General features: G+C 38.5%; 2 protein-coding genes across 2 annotated transcripts in view; one reads left to right on the forward strand and one right to left on the reverse strand.

Moving 5' to 3' along the window:
* Positions 1-7820, reverse strand: part of PDSS1 (decaprenyl diphosphate synthase subunit 1) — a 35629-nt gene extending 27809 nt beyond the window's left edge. Inside the window, exons 1-4 of the mRNA XM_054592456.1 lie at positions 7646-7820; positions 6986-6999; positions 2054-2118; positions 1459-1579 (exon numbers count right to left, since the gene is read on the reverse strand). Of these exons, the coding sequence (XP_054448431.1) occupies positions 1459-1579; positions 2054-2118; positions 6986-6999; positions 7646-7790 (345 nt within the window). The 5' untranslated portion in view covers positions 7791-7820. The remainder of the gene's footprint in view (positions 1-1458; positions 1580-2053; positions 2119-6985; positions 7000-7645) is intronic.
* Positions 7821-7967: 147 nt separating this feature from the next.
* LOC129086003 (protein adenylyltransferase SelO-like) overlaps positions 7968-24690 on the forward strand; it is a 43875-nt gene continuing 27152 nt past the window's right edge. Inside the window, exons 1-7 of the mRNA XM_054592494.1 lie at positions 7968-8518; positions 12030-12148; positions 12782-12910; positions 23564-23628; positions 23709-23765; positions 23853-23951; positions 24126-24193. Of these exons, the coding sequence (XP_054448469.1) occupies positions 8272-8518; positions 12030-12148; positions 12782-12910; positions 23564-23628; positions 23709-23765; positions 23853-23951; positions 24126-24193 (784 nt within the window). The 5' untranslated portion in view covers positions 7968-8271. The remainder of the gene's footprint in view (positions 8519-12029; positions 12149-12781; positions 12911-23563; positions 23629-23708; positions 23766-23852; positions 23952-24125; positions 24194-24690) is intronic.

Consider the following 24690-nt stretch of genomic DNA (forward strand, 5'->3'; position numbering starts at 1 on the left):
TGAAGGCAGGGCACAGGCTGGGGCATGTGCAGGGCAACGAGAGGGAGGAGGGAGGGTCCTTCTGGGGTTCCTGGGAAAAACAGGAGAAAAAACAATGAGTAGGAGAGAGTACAGATTCAGAAATGTTAAGTTTGAGATAGTCACGGCCACTTCATGGAGCTGCCAGTGAGCAGTTAGATGCATTGGTTTCTGAGCAATGGTTCAATCTGGAAAAAAGATACTATTTGGGGTGTCGGTAAGTATGAAAATGGGTAAACTGAGGACATGGGGGGGCCAACAGAACCCCAGTAAATGGCAAACTAAAGGGGATGTGCTGGAGGGGAGAGAGAGGAACCCAGGATGCAGACTGAAGGATGAAGAATTAAGAACAAGGGAAGTGCAGGAAGCCAGGGGGAGAGTTTCCTGAGTAGGAGCAGTTAACAGTGTCCAATGTTTAAAAAAGTCAAGAAAATAAAAGCTGAAGTGTCCATTGGATTTATTAGAAGGAAGCTACTGAAGACCTCGGCAAAGGCAGGTTCGGAGAAGAGGCTGGAAGGAAAGGCACAGTGTGATGGCAGAGTGAATGTGAAGGGGCAAAACAGAGACAGAAGTAGGGCATGTTGTGATGGAAGGGACAGGGTGGGACACTGGGTCATGGCACAGTCCTTTAGAAGATGGACATGAACAAACTGGAGCACCTAAAGGGACAGGAAAGAGGCAGGAAGAGTGAGAGTCAGCAGATAAAGAACAGGCCAGTGTGGGCACAGTTCCCAAGGCACTGGGGAAGGAGCTTCACTAGTGGTAAAGGGACTGTTCTGGAAAGGAAGAGACATCTACTTCATGTAGATGGGCACAGGTGAGCTTGTCCATGGCAACAGAGCAGGCACCGAGGGGGCTCCTCCTCATGGCGTCTACCTGGTCTACCAAACGGGAAGTGGCGCGGCTGCGGAAACAGCCGCGTGGGGTGGAGGCTCGAGGAGGAGGAGGGAACCTCGAAAGGGGAAGGAAGCTGATGGGGGCATGTAAACATCTCTGGGTACCATTTCAGAATCCTAGTGAGGTTGGGGACCACTGACACTTTTGGGGAGAAAAGCATAAATGAAGAAATCCCTATTTGGGGCAGTCAGGCAGAGATTCAGAATTAGATACGGAAGATGGTAGCAGGAGTCATGACGGTTTCGGTGTTTCAATTGCCGTGGGGTAGGTAATAGAATTGAAGAGAAAATGTTTGCTAACCCACTGGACAGGCAGGTGCTGCTTGTACCTTTTTTTTTCAGTTGCCCAGCTCTGCAACGACCCCTTTCTGGATGGTAATATGTTTTGTCCTCCAGGTTGCCCTATTGCTGTTGCTCAAGTTCTGAAACTTGACATTTGTGAATCAAGTTTGCAATGGCTCTGTACCTGTCGGAAACCTGCATTTTGTTTTCACTAATTCTAAAAGCTCAACATTACTACACAGCATCGTTAAAGCTATCTTACCTTTCTAATGTCCTCATACAGGCCTTTCAAGTATCTCCTACCAAGTGTAAAAGGATCGGTGTATTTCTCGCCACTCCATGTTTTACTACAACAGCACATGGCCGATGTTGTGTGATGGAGCCTGGGACAAGCACAAATGCACAAAACGTAAATCTGAGTGTTATTATACATTTTAGAAGTAACAATTATACACACATAGGCATATACAGACACATAAAGTAGTACAACAATAGATAATTTAAGCCCAGATACTTGCTGGAAATTAAGCATTAATCCAGAGGGGTCATTATAACTTAGAGGAACATAAAGAATTCTGTTCTTGCTAAATAATAGTGGTTTACTATTATAAAAATAAACATTAGCAATTTATTTTTATAACCAGAGCCTCGATAACCCACAAAATCGAAGAAAGACTAAACCATGTTTATTGTGTTCTGAGTTGAGTTTAAGTTTTATTATATCCCCATTTTTTTGGAAAAGACCAATCACAGAGAGCAGACATTATAGCACTTATTTAAACAACATATCAATTTGTTGGACTAGCCCACCAAAATTTAGAACAGACATTTACTGACAATACGGCTTATCAACTTACCGTGATATACTGTAAATATTTGGACAGGCAGATGTTAAACTCTTCACAAGACAAAAATAGGATATCTAGAAAATAAAGGTATTAAGAAACATGTAAGAATATTCATAAAAAACTTTTTATTACACTAGATAAATAAAAACTCCCATAGAAAAGATGGCTGCCAGAGGGGAGGAAGGTAGGGGAACTGGGTGAAAAAGGTGAATGGATCGAGAACTACAGATTGGCAGTTACAAAACAGTCACGGGGACATAAAGTGCAGCACAGGGAATATAGTCAATGATATCGCAATAACTATGCAGGGTGCCAGGAGGGGACTGGAAATATTGGGGAGACCACTGTGTAAGGTATATGATTGTCAAACCACTATGCTGTGCACCTGAAACTAATATAAAATAATATTGAATGTTAAATTGTGATTGAAAAATAAAATTTTTTTAAAAGCAAAAGATAAAAATAAGTAAACTCCCATAATTCACAGTAAATATAATTGTGATCTTTTAGTTATCTGTTGTGGGTAGATTGCAAACTTTAGAAAAATGGTAATAAAAGTTCCCTTCTTTATTACAAAAGTAATATTTGTCATTACAGAAAATGTAAACACGAAGAAAAGCAGAAAATAAAAACCATCTATAATCTATCCTTGACTCCAAAGAAAGCTAGTTTCCGAATTCATATCTATCTTCGCCGACCTGAAAAGTAGTTTTAAAACAATTTCCTTCTATTTAACTAAGTTTGGTCAGAGAAGAGTAACAATTAGTGTTATTAACATTCTTTTAAATTCTTACATTGATTTAAAACAAAGAATAATCAAGATTACAAAAGCATCAGCCCAGATGGTGAAAAGCAAAAAGATTTCAGTGTTAAAGAGGGAATTTACATTTATACAAACAGTGCCTATTTTAAGTTATTGTTCCTAAACCTACTTGGAAATGCTACTTCTTGATAAGTAATGGTATAAAAACAAACAAGCTCAGCAGCATATTCTGATACAAACTTAATCAGAGAGCAAGAACAGAACTTAGAGCAGATTCAGAGATGGTGACGACAAATATTAGTTCCAAGAATTATTGAGCACTATTATATGTCAGGAATACTCCCAATCTCAAAGACTGCAGGGACACAGGCATTTTGAAAATTACTAATCTAGTGTGGTAAGGCCTCTTACAGAGCATATGAGAAAAGCCTTTTGACAAAAACGGCAAATTTAGCACAAAAAATAAAACTAATTCACTCTATTAGTAATAAAATATTATGATGTTTTTACACTATTTGATCCTCACAACTACTTGCTTTATATACAACCAGAGAAGTTGAAGTTGAGAAAAGTCAAGTCTAAAAACTGGTATACAGATGCTCCTCAACTTATGATGGGGTTATGTCCCAGTAAACCCATTGCAAGTTGAAAATACCATAATCTGAAAAGGCATTTAATACACCTAACCTACTAAACATCAGAGCTTAGCTAGCTGGTATTGAATGTGTTATGACTTCTGCACCACTGTAAAACTGAAAAATCTCAAGTTAAGGCAGCATAATTCAGGGACTATCTACGCAGATGTCTACAATACAGTACGGCCATATGCTGCATAACATTTTGGTCAATGATAGGCTTCATATCTGACGGTAGTCCCATAAGATTATAATGGAGCTGAAAAATTTCTATTGCCTACTGATATCACAGAACACATTACTCACATTTGTGATGATGCTGGTATAAACAAGCCTACTGAACTGTCAGTCATACAAAAATATAGCACAGTAGTAGGCTACACTGTCTAGGTTTGTGTACGTATACTCTATGATGTTCACACAACAATATCACCTAACAGTGCATTTCTAAGAACGTATGCCTGTCGTTAAGTGGCACACACCTGCGTATTGAAGGGGAGCAGAGTTTGCCAGCCCAAAATATGCCTCTTTGGGATTATTTTGAAGAATCAAAGATTTGGGAAGAACCTTTGACCTTCCCCCAACTGCATAAAAGAATTTAGATAAAGGACCTGCTCCAGGAAGTGAGCTATCATCATAGATAACTACATGGATAATATATAAACTAGGTGTGATAGATAGGCAGGAACCTAGCAAGACGTGTTTAGTGAAAGTCCTCTGTGTTTCACTGTTAAACGTGGCCCAGCAGGCTTCTGTCAATTACTCACGTTTTCATCTCCATATGAATTGCATTCATCCTTCTTGAAGTCCCATTACCACCCACCCTTTCTCCTTAGGTCTTCTGGCCCCATAATCTTATGGAACCCATGTATATATATATACACACACACATATATATGTGTGTGTGTATATATATATACGTATATATGTATATATATACGTATATATATGTATATATGTGTATGTATATATATATATATGTAATTAAATTTGGTTGTTTTTTTCCTCTTAATATATTTTATGCCATTTTTATTATTTGACCAGCCTAAAAATTAAGAGGGGAAATATCAAAAGGAAAACATGTGATACATGTGATTCCTACTAGAAATTTACATACAGGTGCACATACACACAGTGCAGACAACAGCGTTTGAAAGCATAAAAACCAGGGCATTAAAAATAGTTATTTTGGAATAATTAGGATTACGTTTTCTTTGTTTCATTCTTTTTGCTTATATTTTCTGATTTTTCTCTAGTGAACACGATTGCTTTAGACCTAAAATGACAATGAAGTTTGACTTTGCCAGGCAGGCAGGGTCACGGAGGGTGGTCTGAGTTCTATTCTTTCCACCACAGCATTACATATTCATGAAACCAGTAACATTTATGGTGTCCCAGGCCATTACAATATCCCAAGGACACAAAGTGATACACTTTTTAAAATTTTACTATTTTATGACATTTAACCTACTTTCTGTCAGTCTTCATGGGTAGTCATTTCATATGAATTCAGTATTTCATTATAGTATTTCTTCAGTATGACACCTACTTTTAACCTGGGGTGAAGAGTTAAAATTACACAGCTAATACAGCGTGTTCTTAACCATTAGGCAGGATGACAGCGGTTAAAAGCATGGTCTTCGGAAGATGGGCCTTGGTTCAAATCCCAACATTTCCTGGCTGTGTTACCTTGGGACATCTTTTTGATAATACCCACTCTTAAGAGGTACTGAGATTTAAAGCGTATATGTAAAGCTCTGAACTCAGAGCTTAATACACTGCATACATTTAATATGGTATCCATTCAATCACTTCTGCTTTAAGAATATATTAGGGCAATGTTTTCCAAAGCAGTGGTAGAGGCATTCAAAAGAACTTTACAGTAGCCCCTCCTTATCTGTGGGGGACACATCTTGGATGCCTGAAACTGCAGATAACAAACCCTATATATGTTATGTTTTTCCTATACATATATATCTTGTTAAGTAAAGGAAGCACTTTACAGTTTCTCTTTGGCATATCTGAATCGCCAGCATCACTACTCTTGTACATTGGGGTCACTATTAAGTACAATGAGGGTTACTCGAACACAATCACTGTGACACCATGACAGTCTAACTGGGAGGTGAGCTCAGTGACTAGTGGGCGGGGAGTATATACAGCGGGAAAATGTTGCACAAGGGATGATTCACATTCTGGGTGAGACTAAGCAGGACTGTGTGAGATTTCGTCGTACTATTCAGACCAGTGCACAATTTAAAATTTATTAACTGTTTATTTTTGGAATTTTCTATTTAATATTTTTGGACCAAGGCTGAGCACAGGTAACTGAAACTGGAAAGCAAAACTGGGGAAGGGGGGACTTCTGTAGTCTTAAAAGGCAGTTGTGAAACTGGAGCTGTGCCACTCAGTGTGCTAACATTAACACTAGCAAGTCAATTGTCCAATTCTGATTTTGTTCCCTATGATTCCATCACACGCTCTCCCTGAAAGCCAACCTTGCCTCCTATGAATTTACTTTGTTAGAAAAGAGACAAGGCTGAGTAAGAATCAAAGACACATTGGCAAGTGATTTGGCTCGATCTCATGCCACACTGGTTTTCTCTGATTCCAAGGCTTGTTAACACTACCAATGGAGAAGTCGGGAGAATGCACATACATCAGGAAGTAGGAGAGCAGTGTTAGAAGCTGAAGGTGGCTTTATTATTGTTGCCTTTTGTCCCCAAGGACTATCAGGCCCTAAGAGACTTGAACTAACCAAAACACAAGCCTGAAGCAGATAGCAGGGGGCCAGTGTATTAACTTACAGTGAAGAACACCATGGACACACAAATCAGAAACACATGGCACTGGCAGCCTCAGGGCCGTCCGTCCTGTGGTCCCTAAGGCACATCCTCTCCAAAGCAGCCTTCCCGTTGCTGAGAAAGTTGCTCGGAGGGCATGGAATCAAAAAAAGGAGTGTCCAAGGGAAGAAGTATCCAGTGGCATCAGATGGTGGGTACATCCGCTCCTCAAATACATCCGCATCTGTGGTGCTAGAAACATTTGGAGTCTGGCTAGGATACTATTAAAATGGATCTCAGCAAAGTCCTGAGGCCCTTTTCCCATATTCTCCCTTTTTTGTCGAGTCTATCTACTAGCCCAGCTGCCACCGTCTCAACAGATGTCCATTTTGGATAAGTTGTAGTATGTATCCACTTTGGTACAAAATAGATATTTATATATACTACCTATTTCATATTGGTAGATGGTGTTTGATGGGTACATGGGAATTTGCGGTGTACCAAATCTGACTGAAATACAGGAGTCCTAAGTTCAAATAAACTTAAAAAAAAAAAGTAAGCCTTGAGAATGAGAGTTGAATACATACAATTTCTATGTGACTAGACAGTTTGTGAAAAGGACAGTGACTCCTAAGGCAGGTTGAGAATCACTACAAAGTGCAGAAAGGACTCAGAAGAGACACAGAAACATGTCAATTTACAAGGCCTAAACTGACAGAAAAGGGAGAACAATGAGACTGAGTCAAAGAACCACAGCTACTGCTGAGATGCTGACTCTACTTCAAGAAGTCATAGGTCAAATGGAAGATAACCCCAAGGCTGACATCCACAGGGCTTTTCTCCTTCAAGTGCCCTTGCATCCCGTGTTCTTCCTCCGAAGCAACTACATACAGTACGGCTGAAATCCCGTCCACCCTTAGCATCAGCTCTATATCCTCCAGAAGACCTTTTCCTCCTACCGAGGCCACCTGGATCCTCCGTATCCCTTGAGGGCTCAGAGCACCTTTTCCTCTAAAATCTGTCCTCCCAAAGCCGGGACTGTGTAACTCTAAAGGAAATAGCGACAGACGGCCCCCAGTCTGGACTTTGTCCGTACACGAAAAGACAGTCTGACTACTCGTCCTGCGTTTCCCCCGGGACCTGGTTCCTCACCCCTCCCTTCCCAATCCCCAAATTCTCTCCGGCCCCTAGAACATGGTTCTGCAATTCCGGGCGGGGTGCCCCTACTTTAGGCAGACTGACCCTGGGCGACCACCGCCCCGCGTCCGACCGGGCGGCTGGACCCCATCCCAGTACCAGCCAGGCCGGGGACCCATCCCAGCACCGCCCCGCGACCCCCAGCCCGGCACACGTGCCGCTCGCGCCCATTCATTCCTCCGCGCGGCTGTCATTGCGTGGTGACCTCTGCGCCCGCAGCGACGCGCGCTTCCCGGCCTCACCTGCGCGCGGGCGGCGGCGGGGCGCGGCCCGCACGGCCCCGCGTGACCAGGGGAGCCGGGCCCGGGGCTCCGCGTCGCCGGTCTCCAGGAGCAGCCGCGCCGCCACCGCCACCAGCCTGAGGCCATGGTACGAGTCTGAAAGTCGCGGCGGGCCGCAGCCCCGCCCAGGGACCGATGGCCCTCCCCGGGACCCGGAGCCGGAAACCTGGCACAGGAAGAGCTTCGGCCCCGCCCGGGCCGCCTCCTCTCGCTTCTCCCCTGGGCTGCGCCGCTAGCGCTCTCCAGCGGCGGCCGCGCGGTACCTCGGGCACCTGTCTGCGCGCCAGTGAGCGGGGACCTCCGGGCAGTCGGCGCAGGCCGCAGAGGAAGAGGTGCGTGGCAGTGGCGGCTGGACCTCTTCGACCCCCTGGCGATCGCCGGGCCCGGGAGAAACTAACCCTGACCTTCCACCTGGCGAGTCTCTCCCGAACCCTCCCTGAGGTTCGCGGGGAGCCAGTAACTCCAACAGAGCAAAATGTATTTTCGAGTGACCAGCTGTTAGCAAGAAGTGCCACAGTGCGCCAGACTTCCAGTCACTGACTTCCGTCATACATATTTAGGCAGAAATATGACTCAAAAAATTGGGTTCCCGTTTTGTTGCTTAATCCGGAGGCTACACATTCCGCGGCTGCTTCTCTTGTGTGTGACCTACCACGCTGTCATCTGCTCTTTATTACAACCTGGCCTTGAAGGAAGTGCCAACCTTTTGCATCTTTTCAGTAACAAGTCAAACCAGGAGCCGGGCTATTGTGAAGCAGAAACTAAATTAGCCTCGTCTCTCGACTTTTGGACCCTCTCCTCTGAGAACCTTATAGGTATATGGTGGCATAGTTGGTCCTCCTTGTGCACATCTGGATGTGTGAGTCCCCACACATGGGTGTACTGAGCTGTGGGAGATTGTTTAATATTTAGTAATGTTGAATCTACTTGTAGCCAGCCAAGGGGATACTGGAGAATGCACAGGAGTAGTACCTGATGTGAGTTTAAAAAAACCTTTCTTTAATTCCAAAGCCAGATCTCTTCCCAAAGTCATGAGAGGGCGTATTTATCATAAATCCATAATAGAATTAATCATTCCACACATGCATAAAATACACAGCCAATGAGAGAAAGTATAAGCTTTAGGGAAGAAACTTACTCTGTCCTCAAAAAATTCACTATGAGAAAATAGACCAGCAAAGAGGCAACTGCAATTCTCTGCGTTTTTTTGTTTGTTCTTGTAAGCGAAGCTTTTTTGCGTCAGAGTGTAAGTATCCATATAGCTGAGCACATCATATTTACCTTGAAAGTATTGTTTTTTACTGAATAAAAGTGTAAATTTCTTAATCTGATTTTGTGAAAACCCTCCCACTAATCTTGAAGAATATGTAAAAAAAAAAAAAAAAAAAAGGTCCAAGTGCTTTACAAATGAATGTTGTTAATACATACCTCTGGCTTAATAAAACTTTATATATTAAAAAATACCCAACAGGTAGAATTTGCCAAAGTACAGTGTAGCAATAAACACTTGTACTTGCAATTACTTGCAATTTTATTACTTGGATACTGTCATTTGCGCCTTTTTACAGATCAGGAAGCAGAGGAATTAAGTGTCTTGTCCAAGCTCACATAGTTGACAGATATAACACAGCAGAATTCTATCAGGTGATTTTTATTTAGAAATTGTTTCCCCAAATTAAAACAAAATACCTGGTTCTTAAAAAGATGTAATATGGCAAGGCTAAGTAGGGAGGGCAGATGAAATTCATGAAGGCTTCTAACATTATAGTATAGCGAAGCTCCTGATGAACAATATTCCACCAATAGTACATGCAGAATACCAACTAGTAGTTCTTGATCCAGTTAGACCAAGCATGAGTTTAGAAAGTTAAAAAAACATAATCTGAGCTGTGTAAGTAACTGCCAAACAATTTCCCTTTGCGCAGGTTCAAAACGACCCTTTTAACTGCACTTACACAAATGAAACAACCAGTATTGACGGATAAAAATGGAATAAGTGTAATTGAAAATGTTTTCAAAGTTGTTATTTCTATGTCAGGGACTTGGCTGCATATTAAGACTTTTTTTTCCTTAATGATGATATTGTTCAAAACATTATGGTAGGACCAGGTTTTACAGATTATATACATAATACTACATATTTATTAACCATGTTTTGGTTCACAGTACTGCATAAAGTACTCATCTCATCCTGAGGTTATAAGAGATGATCAATGAATTATCAAGGTAACTGGGAAGAACAATTATTGAGATAAGGTTTAAACATAATTGCACTGAAAGGTTAGCTGTTTTGGGGGGGTTCCATATTCTTAGGCAAAACTGAATTCTAAAGAATTTTGGAATAACAAGTTTCTCTGAGAGGGTAAAATAAAGGGTTAACATATGTTTGGAAATTTTGCTTTATGACTGATTAGTTGGTTAAATCCTAACAAGGGTGAGGGTTTGGTCCTCTGAAGCAGTTTGCCTTTTTTTGTTCCATGGCTAGTGATCATAAGGTAGCCAATGATCAGCTTACCTTACCAAAATGTGATTAGTACAAAATCCTAAGTACCAATGGAAATTATGTACACAGCCCGTGCTCTACTAAAATGTTAGAGCACCATTAAAGAAAAATGTGTTAATTATATAACCCTGTGTTTTCACACACAGGCTCTCCTGAAAGGGAAGCAAATATACTGTTGGGTCTTCTAATCATATTGCCGAGTTTTCTGTGGTGGATACTAAAATCATCTGGTTTTAGTTGACCACTTTTCCCATGATGCTGCCTTATTCACCATGTACTTAGGGGAACTATAAAGGGTTAAATGTGGCCTACATTGGCCTGTTTTTATACTAATATGGGGAAGATACAAGATTACTCATATTTCAGTTATAACTGATATTTAGTTCACTTTGGCTTGGGTGGAATGAGTTATACAAAGTAGTTGAACAAATTTTCCTGATGTCTCCTTTCTCTACTTACTCAAAAAATAATTTTTATTATGTAGGGGATTCTCACATTACTTTGGGCGGTTTCTGTACTTTTTATTGAGTCCCATTGATTTTTGTGTTTATTTTTAGAGTAACAATATTTTTAGCTGTTGTATTCTTGTAATTTTCAATGGGATAAGGAAACTCCTCTTTGAAAAAAAATTATTATTTTTTTTCCAGATTTCCACTCTAAGTTTATATGTTTCTTCCAAAAAAAAAAAAAAATTCTGCTAGGTTTTTGATTGGATTTCCATTATGTTTATGAAATAATTTGATGACACTGTCATCTTGACAACATAACCTCTATTCAGTGACATCAGCTTTTGTGTCCCTTTGTCTGGTAGTTTTAGTAATACATTTATCTTTTCTATTTTTAATTACTTTGGATTAGGAAAAGCAATTAATCTTAATTAAGACTTTAAGAATTGTACTTAAAAGTAAACATGTTCTATGGATCTGAAGCATGTGAAAAGCTCTCTTTTTTCCTCTACAGCTTTAAAAAAAATTCTCACCTGAGGATGTGTTTCGAGGTAGGGGGTGGAAGAGGTGGGAGAGAGAGAGAGAGAGAGAAAGAGAAAGAGACATTGCCGTGAGAGAGAAACATCAGTCAGTTGCCTCCCTTACCTGCCCTGACCTGGGATCAAATCCAAAACCTCGTTATGTGCCCTGCCAAGAATTGATTCCACTACCTTTTGGTGTATGGGATGATACTCCAACCAACTGAGCAGCCTGGCCAGTGCTCTCTACAGCTTTGTAAATAAAGTGCATGAGCTTTAGTGTCTGAACTTTATGAACAATACTTTATCTCTTTAGAGGCAATTTTTAGAGGCTTGTAGCTAATGTTTTGAAGTTTCTGGTGGAATTGGAAGTGGTTTTGTACATTTAGTAAAACACCTACATATGTATCTCTTTCCTTCAGTTATGATATTTTTGAAAGACAGAGTGTGATTAATTGCCTAATATTTTGTGTTTGGATTCCATTGAATTGCCCAGTATTATAATTTTAACACTGTAATGCAGCTCATTTCTGTTTTATTTGTATATTTTTCATTTATAAATATGTTACACATCCTATTGATCTGCCATGAGTGAAAAATCTTTGAAGACAGGTATGTGTCTTGTTTTAAATTTTTTTTCATTTCCCATCTTGGACAGTTCCATACACTATAGTATATGAATTTTGTATAGATATGGTTGAAAATGATAAAATAACCTTTAAGTAACAAAACATGAAGAGAATAGTGTTTTGAATTGATTTTCATGAAATACCATAGCATTTCTAAGGAATATTAATGCTGTAAATGCAACAAATGAGAACATTCAGAAGGTTGTGTTTTTGTTTTTTGTTTTTATCAGCTATGTTGCCAGTTGATCCTGTTAAAGAAAATTATGTTCGTAAAGTGAAAAACTGTATTTTTTCCATTGCCTTCCCTACTCCTTTTAAATCAAGAGCACATCTTGTAGCAGTTTCAAAGGTTAGGCTTTATTTTTTTCACAACACAAATACTTAATTGACTATAACTTTTGGCAAAAAGATATTAATATTCTATTTAGAGTTAAATTGCTAGTCTAATGATAAATAACTATCTTTGTGCTTAAATTTCAGACTTGGAGAATGTCATTCTTAGAAATTACTTTTTTTGATACTTATTCCTAGAGCCTAATACTCAGGTTCATCTTAAAGTTATCTTACGAAAAAGAGATAAATGAGCTAAGTTCTTAAAAATGGACTCCAATAACAAATTCTAAATTGTTTTCTCATAGCATAAATGGACTTGGGATAAAAATAAGACATTTCCTTTTCCTAGTCCCTTTAAAGAATATGTGATAGGAAAAATATTCTTTAACTATGCATCGCAAGACAAACATAAAAGTTTTAGAACTATGTAATAGAACTAATTTTCCTAAATAACAAAAAATCATAGAATATATAGTATCTCTCTTATGAAAAATTATTAATGTACTTTTGGGATAGGTTTATTCTTTTCATTTTCTTTATTACACTTAGTCTCTTTTCTCAAAAACTGTTAAGGATTACTTAAGTTTACATTTGTTAAGAGGTTTGTTTTTTTTTCCTACCGCCCATCTCCCCTGCCTCCCCGCCTCAGGAAGTTTTAGAAGATATTTTGGACCTTGATTTATCTGTCTCAGAAACAGATGATTTTATGCAGCTTGTAAGCGGTAAAAAGATAGTATTTGGATCCATTCCACTGGCTCACAGATATGGTGGCCACCAGGTAAGGACAGCTTCAGATGCATTGCTTCACTTATGAAACATAAACAGTTGGTGGAAATGCATCTTATTATCTTATTGTCTTTACACAATAAACTAAGATGTCTTATTAGGGAAGATATTTTGCATTAATATCTCCAATATTAGATTATTGAGATTCAACAAAATGTTTCTATCAGTTTGTAGGCTAGTGCTCAACCCACTGAGCCACACCAGCCAGGGCTCTTCAACAAAATGTTTCTAGAGAATTTAAGCAAAATCAAGTCGCACAATGAGTTAATATAAAGGCCTCAGAATGATAAACAGATTTTAATCTTGCCAGGGTAGCTGTAGTGCAAAGTTTTAGAACTGCTATAAATTAAGTCAGGATTAATGAGGGGTGTTATATATGCTGAAGAAATTAAGAAGCACCTAGAAATAAAACAAGATGTTGAAGCTAGTTCAGGTGTGGTATCTGACTGAAAAAAAAAATGAGAAGAAACATAGGATCACTTGTTGCAATTGTTGGCAATTGCTTCAACTTTCCTAAGAGCAAGAGAAGATTAATTTAGCACTGGTGGTTTGGGGGCGTGGTTTGCTCAGGAATAGTTTTTAGGACAAATAACAAAGTATAATAGGGTTGGAGTAAGGATTAAATTAGGGAATATAATCAAAGTGGTTTCATGATAGCTCTTATTACAATGATTACTATCAAGCCCTGGTTGTTGTGGTAGTTAATTCCTCTTAGATTTTAATTGCTTCCATTTTTAAATTTTCTAAGAAGCAAAGGTAGCAGAAGCTAAGAAGCTAAACTAACATAAGCTAAGAAGCAAAATGACAAGACCATTCAAATTGGAGAGGACTCTCTATGGGTCACCTAGGACAAGCATGAACCTCAGTGTCTTGATCTGTAATGTGAGAGGGTTGACCAAGATCATTCCAGCAATTGTGGGAAGTGCTGTGGGAAAGAAATCTGCTTAATTTTATTTGCCACACCATTTTTCCAAACATATTTGACTGTAGGAATGTGTGTTGTTTTGTTTTTAAGAAATCGCTATCAACGTTTTGTTGAACTACATTTCTTAAATTAGAAACTTCAGAACTAGATGATCCTTATGTTTTTTTCCAGGTCCTAAATACAGGATTCCATGGTTCAGAAAGCCATTCCCATGTAGGGTAAATATATGAGTTAGCATTTTATACCAGTACTCACATGCTGTTAAAAAACAAATGCAAACCTTAAGCCCTGCAGGGTTTTGTTAAGATATTCTTTTCTGGTTTTTTAAATAAATTCAATCTTTGTTGTAGTTTTTTCCATTACCATTTAGTCCCCTTATACACCCCTCCCCCCAGCAATCTCCACACTATTGTCCATGTCCATGAGTCCTTTTCTCCTTTTTGCTCAGTCCTTCCACCCCCTCTCCTCCTTGTGCCCTAGCTGTCACCCCACTCTCCATCTGTGAGTCAGTCCCCATTTTCCTAGTTAGTTCAGTTTGTTCATTAGTTTCCACAAATGAGTGAAATCATAGGGTATTTGTCTTTGACTGGCTTATTTCACTTAGCATAATGTTCTTCAGGTCCATCCATATTGTCGCAAAGGGTAAAACTTCTTTTTTTATGGCTAAGTAGTATTCCACTGTGTAAATGTCCCATAGTTGTTTTATCCACTCATCTATTTTTGGGCACTTGGGCTGCTTCCATTATCTTGGTGATTGTAAATAACACTGCAATGAACATAGGGGTCCTTATGTTCTTTCAAATTACTGTTTTGGGTTCCTTCAGATATATTTCCAGAAGTGGGTCAAAAGGCAGATCCATTTTTAATTTTTTGAGGTATCTACATACTACTTTCCACAGTGGCTGCACCAGTCTGCATTCCCACCAACAGTGTAAAAGAGTTCCTCTTTCTCCACATCCTCACCAGCACCTGTTTGTTGATTTACTGATGACAGCCATTCTGACAGGTGTGAGGTGGTATCTCATTGTGGTTTTATCTTGCACTTCTCTGATTAGTGACAGTGAGCATCTTTCCATATGTCTATTGGCCATCTGTATATCCTCTTTGGACAAGTGTTTCTTCAGGTCCTTTGCCCATTTTTTAATTGTTTTTTTTTTTTTTTGGTGTTGAGTTTTGTAAGTACTTTGCAAATTTTGGATATTAACTTCTTATCAGATGTATCAGAGAATAGGTTTTCCCATCCTGTGGGTTGTCTTTTTATTTTGTTAATGATTTTGTGCAAAAACTTTTTAGTTTGATGTAGTCCCATTTGTTTATTTTTTCTTTCTTTCCCTTGCCTGGGGCGATATATCCAATAAAAAATTGCTACGAGCAATGTCTGAGATTTTGCTGCCTATGATTTTTTTCTAGAAGATTTTTATGGTTTTGGGGCTAACATTTAAGTCTTTCACCCATTTTGAATTCGTTCTTGTGTGTGGCATAAGAGGGTGGTTTTCTGCACGTTATCTGTCGAATTTTCCCAACACTATTTATTGAATAAACTATCTTTAGATCATTGTATGTTCTTGCTTCCTGTGTTGAATATTAATTGACTGTAAAGTTGTGGGTTTATTTCTGGGCTCTCTGTTCTGTTTCATTGATCTATGTGTCTGTTTTTATGCCAGTACCATGCTGTTTTGATTACTATCGTCTAATAGTACAGTTTGATATTAGGTAGCATGATTCCCCCAACTATGTTCCTATATCTCAGGATTGCAGTTGCTATGCAGGACCTTTTGTGGTTCCATATAAATTTTTGAAATATTTGTTCTAGTTCTGTGAAATATATCATTGGAATCTTTTTCTGAAAAGATTTTATTTATTTATTTATTTTTAGAGAGAGGAAGGGAGGGAGAGAAACATCAATGGGTGGTTGCATCTCATGCGCCCATTGCTGGGGACCTGGTCTGCAACTCAGGCATGTGCCCTACACTGGCATTGAACTGGCAACCCTTTGATTCACAGGCTGGCTCTCAATACACTGAGCCATACCAGCTGGGCTGTCATGGGAATTTTGATAGGAATTGTTCTGAATCTATAGATTGCTTTGAGTAGCATGGACATTTCAATGATGATAAGTCTTCAATCCATGAACACGGTATATGCTTCCACATACTTGAATCTTCTTCAATTTCTTTCTTCAGGGTATTACAATTTTCTGGGTAAGGTCTTTGACATCCTTGGTTAGGTTTATTCCTAGCTATTTTAATCTTTTTGAAGTAATTGTGAATGAAATTGTTTTCTTGATTTCCCTTTCTGTTAGTTTATTATTGGCATATAAAAATGCAACTGATTTTGGGATATTAATTTTGTATCCTGCTACTTTGCTGAATTCATTTATAAGTTCTAGTAGTTTCTTGGTGGAATCTTTGGGGTTTTCTGTGTATAGAATCATGTGATCTGTGACTAAAGACAGTTTTACTACTTCCCTTCCAATCTGGATGCCTTTTATTTCTTCTTGTCTAATTGCTGTGGCTAGGGTTTCTAGGACTGCATTGAATAAGAAAGGTGTAAACAGACATCTCTGTCTTGTTCCCAGTCTTAAGGGGAATTATTGCAGTTTTTGCCCACTGAGTATGATGCTAGCAGTGGGTTTGTCATATATGACCTTTATTGTGTTTAGGTATGTTCCCTCTATTCCCACTCTGCTGGGAGTTTTTATCATAAATAGGTGCTGGATTTTATCAAATGCATTTTTCTGAATCTATTGATAAGATCATGTCATTTTTATCCTTCATTTTGTTTCTGTGGTGAATCATATTTATTGATTTGTGAATGTTGTATCAACCGTGCATTCCTGGAATAAATCTCACTTGATCATGGTGTATGATCTTTCTGATATATTGCTGTATTTGGTTTGCTAATATTTTGTTGAGGATTTTAGCATCTATGTTCATCAGAGATATTGGCCAATAATTTTATTTCCTTGTAGTTTCTTTACCTGGTTTTGGAATTAGGTTAATACTGAGTTTACTTCCCTACTCTTGAATTTTATGAAATAGTTTGAGAAGCAAAGGTGTTAGTTCTTCTCGGAATGTATGGTCAAATTCACCTGTGAAGCCATCAATGTAGGGCTTTTGTTTTTTGGGAGTTTTTTGATTACTGCTTCAATTTCACTAGGTGTAATATTTTTATTCAGATTATCTGATTCTTCCTGATTTTGTTTTGGAAGATTGTATGTTTCTAAGAATTTATCTGTTCATCCAGGTTGTCCAGTTTGTAGGCATATAGTTCATAATATTTTCTTACAATCCTTTGTATTTCCTTGGTGTCAGTTGTTATTTTTCCACTTTCATTTCTGATTTTATTTATTTGGGTCCTCTCTCTTTTTTTTCCTTGATGAGTCTGGTTAAAGGTTTGTCAATCTTGTTTATATTTGCAAAGATCCAGCTCTTGGATTCATTGATCTTTTGTATCATTTTTTTAGATCCCCTTTCATTTTTTTTCTGCTCTGATCTTTATTTTTTCATTCCTTCTATTCACTTTGGGCTTTGTTTGTTGTTCTTTTTCAAGTTCCTCTAAGTGTAAAGTAAGATTGTTTATTTGAGATAGGCCTGTAATGTTATGAATTTCCCTCTTAGGATTGCTTTCTCTGTGTCCCACAGATTTTGGATTGTTGTGTCCTCATTTTCATTTGTTTCAAGGTACCTTTTGATTTCTTCCTTGATCTCACTGTTTTTTAAAAAATATATATTTTACTGATTATGCTATTACAGTTGTTCTATTTTTTTCTCCCCTTTATTCCTCTCCCCCCTGTACCTCCCTTCCTCCAGCACCTCACTCCTTTAGTTCATGTCCATGGGTCGTACATATAAGTTCTTTGGCTTCTCCAGTTCCTATACTATTCTTAACTTCCCCCTGTCTATTTTGTACCTGCTATTTATGCTTCTTATTCCCTGTACCTTTTCCCCCATTCTTCCTTCTCCCTCCTCCCCCCACCTCTGATATCCATTTCTATGATTCTGTTCCTGTTCTAGTTGTTTGCTTAATTTTTTTTATAGTCTCAATTGTTGCTAGTCATGAGTTTGTTGTCATTTTACTGTTCATAGCTTTTGATCTTCTTTTTCTTAGATAAGTCCCTTTAACATTTCATATAATAAGGGCTTGGTGATGATGAACTCCTTTAATTAGACTTTATCCAGGATGCACCTCCCCTTCTACTAGCATTCCCCTGCCCCCACTTACTTCATGTTCATGGGTCATGCATTTAAGTGCTTTGGCTTCTCCAGTTCCTATACTACTCTTAACCTCCCTCTGTCTATTTTGTACCTACCAAAATTGCTTCTTATTCCTTGTACCTTTTCCCCTCTTCTCCCCGCTCCCCCTCCCCGCTGATAACCCTCCTGGTGATCTCCATTTCTGTGATTCTGTTCCTGTTCTAGTTGTTTGTTTAGTTTGTTTTTGTTTTTTAGGTTCGGTTGTAGAGAGTCATGAGTTTGTTTTCATTATACTATTTATAGTTTTGATCCTCTTTTTCTTAAATAAATCTCTTTAACATTTTATATAATAAGGGCTTGGTGATGATGACCTTTTTTAACTTTACCTTATCCGGAAAGCACTTCATCTGCCCTTCCATTCTCAAAGATAGCTTTGCTGGGTAGAGTGATCTTGGATGTAGTTCCTTGGCTTTCATGACTTAGACTACTTCTTTCCAGCCCCTTCTTGCCTGTAGGTTTCTTTGGAGAAATCGGCTGAGAGTCTTATGGGAACTCCTTTGTAGGTGATTGTCTCCTTTTCCCTTGCTGCTTTAAAGATTCTCTCCTTATCTTTAATCTTGGGTAATGTAATTATGATGTGCCTTGGTGTGTGCCTTCTTGGGTCCAACTTCTTTGGGACTCTCTGAGCTTCCTGGACTACCCAGAAGCCTATTTTCTTGGCCAGGTTGAGAAAGTTCTCCACTATTTGTTCGAATACGTTTTCAATTTCTTGCTCTTCCTCTTCTCCTTCTGGCACCCCTATGATTCGGGTGTTGGAGCGTTGAAAGTTGTCCCAGAGGTTCCTAAGCTTCTCCTCTTTTTTTTGAATTCTCGTTTCTTCATTCTGTTCTGGCTGAATGTTTATTTCTTCCTTCTGCTCCAAATTGTTGATTTAAGTCTCGGTTTCCTTCCCTTCACTGTTGGTTCCCTGTATATTTTTCTTTATTTTGCTTTGTATAGCCTTCACTTTTCCCTCTATTTTGCAACCATTTCTCAACCATTTCTGTGAGCATCCTGATTACCAGTGTTTTGAACTCTGCATCTGATAGGTTGGCTATTTCTTCACCACTTAGTTGTATTTTTTCCTGGAGTTTTGATCTGTTCTTTCATTTGGGCTCTATTTCTTTGTCCCAGTGGGCCTGTTACTTTGTAAGGGGCAGAGCCTTAGGTATTCACCAGGGTGGGGCAACCCACGTCACTGTCTGTGGGGGAGGGGTCAGAGGGAACAGTGTTGCTTGCTTGACTCTCGGCTAGCTTTCAGTCACTTCCCTGCTACTCACAAGCAGATTGGACCCTTCTGGTGCTGATTCTTGAATGAGTGGGTTTCTGCACTTTGTAGGCCCCCATGGGTCTTCCCAATGGACTCTTCTGTGAGGTTGGGAGTTTCTCTGGCCCCTGAAACCCACACAGATTTTTACCTCCAGAGGTTTTGAGGCTTTCTTTTCCTGTGCTGGAACCCTGGATTGCACGGTCTGTCTCGCTCCCCAGCTGTTCCTCACGCAGATGTGGGATGGCCAGTTCTGCCAGCCACAGTCTTGCAGCATATCCTTTCCACCCTGGTTTCCCATCTCTGCCCCCTCTACTGGTCTGGGTGAATGTTTCTTCTTTAACTCCTTGGTTGTCAGACTCCCATACAGTTCAGTTTTCTGGCAGTTCTGGTTATTTTTTGTTTTTAAATTTGTTGCTGTCCTCCTTTTGATTGTGAGAGAAGGCAAAGTATATCTACGTATGCCTCCATCTTGGCCGGAAGTTGATCGCATTGTTAATCCATTCATTGTTTAATAACGTGTTATGTAGTTTCCACGTCTTTGCCTGTTTTTCAGTGTTCTTGTGATACGTTTCTAGTTTCATAGCATTATGGTCAGAGAATATGCTTGATATGATTTCAGTCTTCTTAAATTTATTGAGACTTGTTTTGTCTCTTAGCATGTGGTTTATCCTAGAAGGTGTTCCATGTGCACCTGGAAAGTACATATATTCTGTTGCTTTGGGGTAAAATGTTGTGAAGGTACCAATTAAATCCATTTGATCTAGTGTTTCATGTAAGGCTGCTGTCTACTTGTTGATTTTCTGCCTGGAAGAGCTGTCTATTGAAGTCAATGGTGTGTTAAAATACCCAACTATTACTGTATTTCTATTGATCTCTCCTTTTATGTCCATCAAGATTTGCTTTACATGTTTAGGTGCTCCTATGTTGGATGTGGAAATGTTTACTAGGGTTACATCCTCCTGTTGGATTGTTCCCTTTATCATTATGTAATGTCTTTCTTTGTCTCTTGCTGTAGCCTTGGTTTTAAAGTCTTTTTTGTTGGATGTAAGTACTGTTACCCCAGCTTTTTTTTTTTCTTTTCCATATGCATGAAATATCTTTTTCCATCCCATTACTTTTAGTCTATGCATATCTTTCAGTCTGAGATGGATCTCTTGGAGGCCACGTATATATGGGTCTTTTTTTCTTATCCATTCAGCTACCCTCTGTCTTTTGTTTGTAGCATTAAAGCCATTTACATTTAAGGTGATTATTGATAGATACATATGTAGTGCCTTTTTATTGTTAGATTGTTTTCTTCTGGTTTTTTTTTTTTTTTCCCTTTCCCTTTTTCTTCTTCTTAAAGCAAGCCCTTTAACATTTGATGCAGTCCTGATTTGGTGTTAACAAACTCCTTTAGCTTTTTCTTGTCTGGGAAGCTCCTTATTTCAGAACTTCAATTTTAAATGATAACCTTGCTGAGTAAAGTAGTCTCGGTTGTAGGTCCTTGTTTTTTATTACTTTGAATATTTCACACCACTCCCTTCTGGCCGGAAACGTTTCTGTTTAGTAATCAGATGACTGTCTAATTGGTGCTCTGTTGTAGGTAGCTACCTGCTTTTCTCTTGCAGCTTTTAGGATTTTCTCCTTGACTTTAAGCCTTGCCATTTTAATTATATATGTCTCAGTGTAGGCCTCTTTGGGTCCAACTTGTTTGGGACTCTCAGCTTCCTAGACTTGTGTGTCTTTTTCCTTCACCAGACTAGGGAAGTTTTCGGTCATTACATCTTCAAATAAGTTCTTGATCTCTTGCTTGCTCTCTTCTCCTTCTGGTATTCCCACGATGCAGATGTTGTTCTGCTTCATGTTGTCCAAAATGTTTCTTAAGCTCTCCTCATTTTTTAAAATTGTTTTTTCTTTTTGCTGCTCTGCCTGGGTGTTTTTCTGTCATGTCTTCCAAATCACTGATTCAGTCTTCTGCTTCATCTAACCTATTGTTTATTCCTTCCAGCATATTATTTATTTCAGGTATTGCATTCTTTATATCTGACTGGTCTTTTTTTTTATGGTTTTTATGTATTTTTTCATGCTGTTGATTATCCTTATAATCATTACTCTAAACTCTATATCTGGTAAATTGCTTGCCTCCATTCATCTAATTCTTTCTGAAGAATTGTCTCATTCTTTCATTTGCAGTCTCTTTCTTTGTCTTCACATTTTGGCTACTCCTTTGCATTTTCTGCCTTAGTTGCTAAACTAATTAGTCATTAGACTATCAGTTGTTAAGCTAATCAAGTGGAAATCAGCAGCCCTGCTTAAGCTCTAAAGGGTGGGGCAGAGTAATTCCTGTGGATGAGGCTCTTGCTTCTCCTCAGGGTGATGCCACTTGTCTTTAGTCCATTCTGCCTTCCCTCTGCTGGAGCCCAGGGTAAGTTGCTTTAAACAAAATTTTGTGTGTTGGCTCTGTAATAGGCTCTCTGAGTCTCTCTGCTGCTTCTCCGTGGCAGAAGGAAACCCTGTTGCTTTTCACAGTGGGATGTTATCTGGGTTTCTTTGGCTTTTGTGCTATAGGCTAGGGGGCCCAGGTTGGAATTTAGACTCCACATTTCTCAGGGTGAATCCCCCAGCTGCTGAAATATCGTGCTACATCTTCAGCTGTTTCCCAGGGGAGCCCAGCCAGCCCTCTTGTGCCCCCTCTCATTCCCTAACAGTCACGTTGTGATGAAGTGGTTTCTTCTGTGTATCTATGGTTATAAGTCTTCTCTCCAGCTAGTGTTCAGCTGGTTGTTTAGGATGCTTTCTCTACAGTTTAGTTGTAATTCCATATTGGTCCTGGTAGGAGGTTAATGTAGCTTCTACTTACTCTTCCACCATCTTGGATCTCCTCAGCTATTATTTTTGTACTGTTTTTTGTTGTAGAATAAATTAGATTAAGCTTTTCATCAATTTTATCTCTTGCTGCTTCTCCCTGACTTGAAATATTACAAATATTCATATATAAGGATGGTTTTGCCATTGAACTTACAGTGCAGTAAGTGCTTCGTCTTTTATTAACAGAGAGCTACCTTTCTGTTCCCCAGTTTCAGTCCTAGCTCTGGATTTACTGTTCTTTCTACTTACCTATTATGATGTGGGGTATACCTAATATACTGTTAACTTTAGAACTTTCCAGAATGTGCTGAGAGCACCTCTCAGATTTGTGCTTTTAGACATATTCCACAGCTAAAAATTGATTAATGCAGTACATATCTAGTTAAGATGAAAACCTAAAATGCTGGATAAATTTTTCTCAATTTCATGTTTTTCTCCTAGAACTGAAAATATTGTTTAAATATTCCACAGCTGTTTCTAGAACTCCTTTTAAATGCCAGGAGCTATAATGGTGAATGAGACCTGTCCCTTTCACTCAAATTGCTAATACTTTAGGGGGAGTGGATAGAGAGATAAATAAATTATTATAACATCAACTTGTTATAGGGGTAACTGTAAGAGATGACCTCTCTCCCAGTCCCAGAAATTTAGACAAAGCTTTCTGGTGGAGGCTATATCTATATGGAGGATGGAGTGACATGTAAGTTAGCAAATAATTGTTGGCAATAATACTAATTACTATCTTTTAAGCACTTGAGCATGTCAAACACAGTACACAATATTTTGCATATATGTATCAGCATTCATTTTTACAATAATCTGACAAGGGTTATTCCATTTTATAGAAATGAAAGGTCAGTGTCAGTAAAATAAGTAACTCAAACTTCTACAGCCAGTAAGTGGCATATCTGGGAATTGAACAACCACAAACAAATTTTAACAGAAGAAGCAGTTAATCATGCAGGTTCAAAAGTCATTTTTTTCAGGTACAAGTGTGTCCCTGATTTGATATTGCATATGTATAATACAGGAAATACAGGACATTTTTCTACTAATAAATTTTTCCTAGTTCATGTTCTGGAATTAAGTAGATCACTGTTAGTTTTCTACACTTAACAAACTTAAGCTTTGCTATAGGATGAGAAGAAATTAATTATATGTCTTAAATTTATATTTTTAAAATGAATTTCACTTATGTTTTATTGATTGAATTTTATTTTCACCATTATTAGAGTTTTTGATTATTATAATCCACAAAATGCAATACCCCATTCTCAATTTTGATGCAAAAACCTTGGCTATAACATTACCATAAAAGCTAATAAGGATTAATAAACATGACTAATTTTCCTTTTTCCCTTTTAGTTTGGAATATGGGCAGATCAGCTTGGGGATGGAAGAGCCCATCTTATTGGAATATACATGAATAGGTACCACATGTTTTCTTGTAGAATATCTTTTGTGCTAAATATTAACATGAATCTTCTAATACTTAGATTTTTTTTTGAAGGCAGGGTGAAAAGTGGGAGCTTCAGTTAAAAGGCTCAGGGAAGACCCCATACTCCCGGTATAGTTTTTTTTGTTTGTTTACTTATTTTAATTAAAATTGATGTTGTCTTTACCATTGACAGTCTTTTAATGTTATTTCCCTTAGAAATGGTGACGGCAGAGCGGTGCTTCGTTCCTCAGTGAGAGAATTTTTGTGTAGTGAGGCTATGCACTATCTTGGAATTCCAACCAGCAGAGCTGCCAGGTACCTCCTTTCTTGAAGCTGACTTTCAGGACTAAATCATATTATCTCTAGAAACATGTCATTACACTGATCAGATAAGTTTCTGCTTACAGTTTCTAATAGTTTTAGGTGCTTTTTGAGAGCTTGCTTGCTGTTAAAGTGTAACTTTATTTGTTTGATTTTCTTATGTTCCAGTCTGGTTGTAAGTGATGACGATGTATGGAGAGATCAGTTCTACAATGGAAACATTGTGAAAGAACGAGGTAATAACCATTTTTAAATTTTATATATATATAAATTTTATATTTTTAAATTTTATATAAAATTGACTTTTGAGAGAGAGGACGGGGGAGAGAGAAAGAGACAGAGAGACATTGATTTGTTGTTCCACTTATTTATGCACTTACTGGTTTATTCTTGTATGTGCCCTGACTGGGGATTGAACCCACGACCTTGGTGTGTCAGGAAAACACACTCTAACAAACAGCTACACAGCCAGGTCCTAAGTTCATTTTTTTTCTTTTTTTCTTTTTTTTACTGTTTTATTGAATTTATTTGTATGATGTTGATTAATAAAATTATATAGATTTCAGGTTTATAATTCTATAATACATCATCTGTATATTGTATTGTGTGTTCATTACCCCAAGTCAAGTCTCCTTCCACCACCATTCATCCCCCTTTACCCTCTTCTTCCTCCCCTTACCTCCCTTTCCCTCTGGTAGTCACCATGCTGTTGTCTGTGTCTATGAGTTTTTTC

The sequence above is a fragment of the Pteronotus mesoamericanus genome, unplaced genomic scaffold (genome assembly GCF_021234165.1).
Source record: "Pteronotus mesoamericanus isolate MK-2021 breed Mesoamerican mustached bat unplaced genomic scaffold, CSHL_Meso_final contig_130, whole genome shotgun sequence".
Taxonomy (NCBI): Eukaryota; Metazoa; Chordata; class Mammalia; order Chiroptera; family Mormoopidae; genus Pteronotus; species Pteronotus mesoamericanus.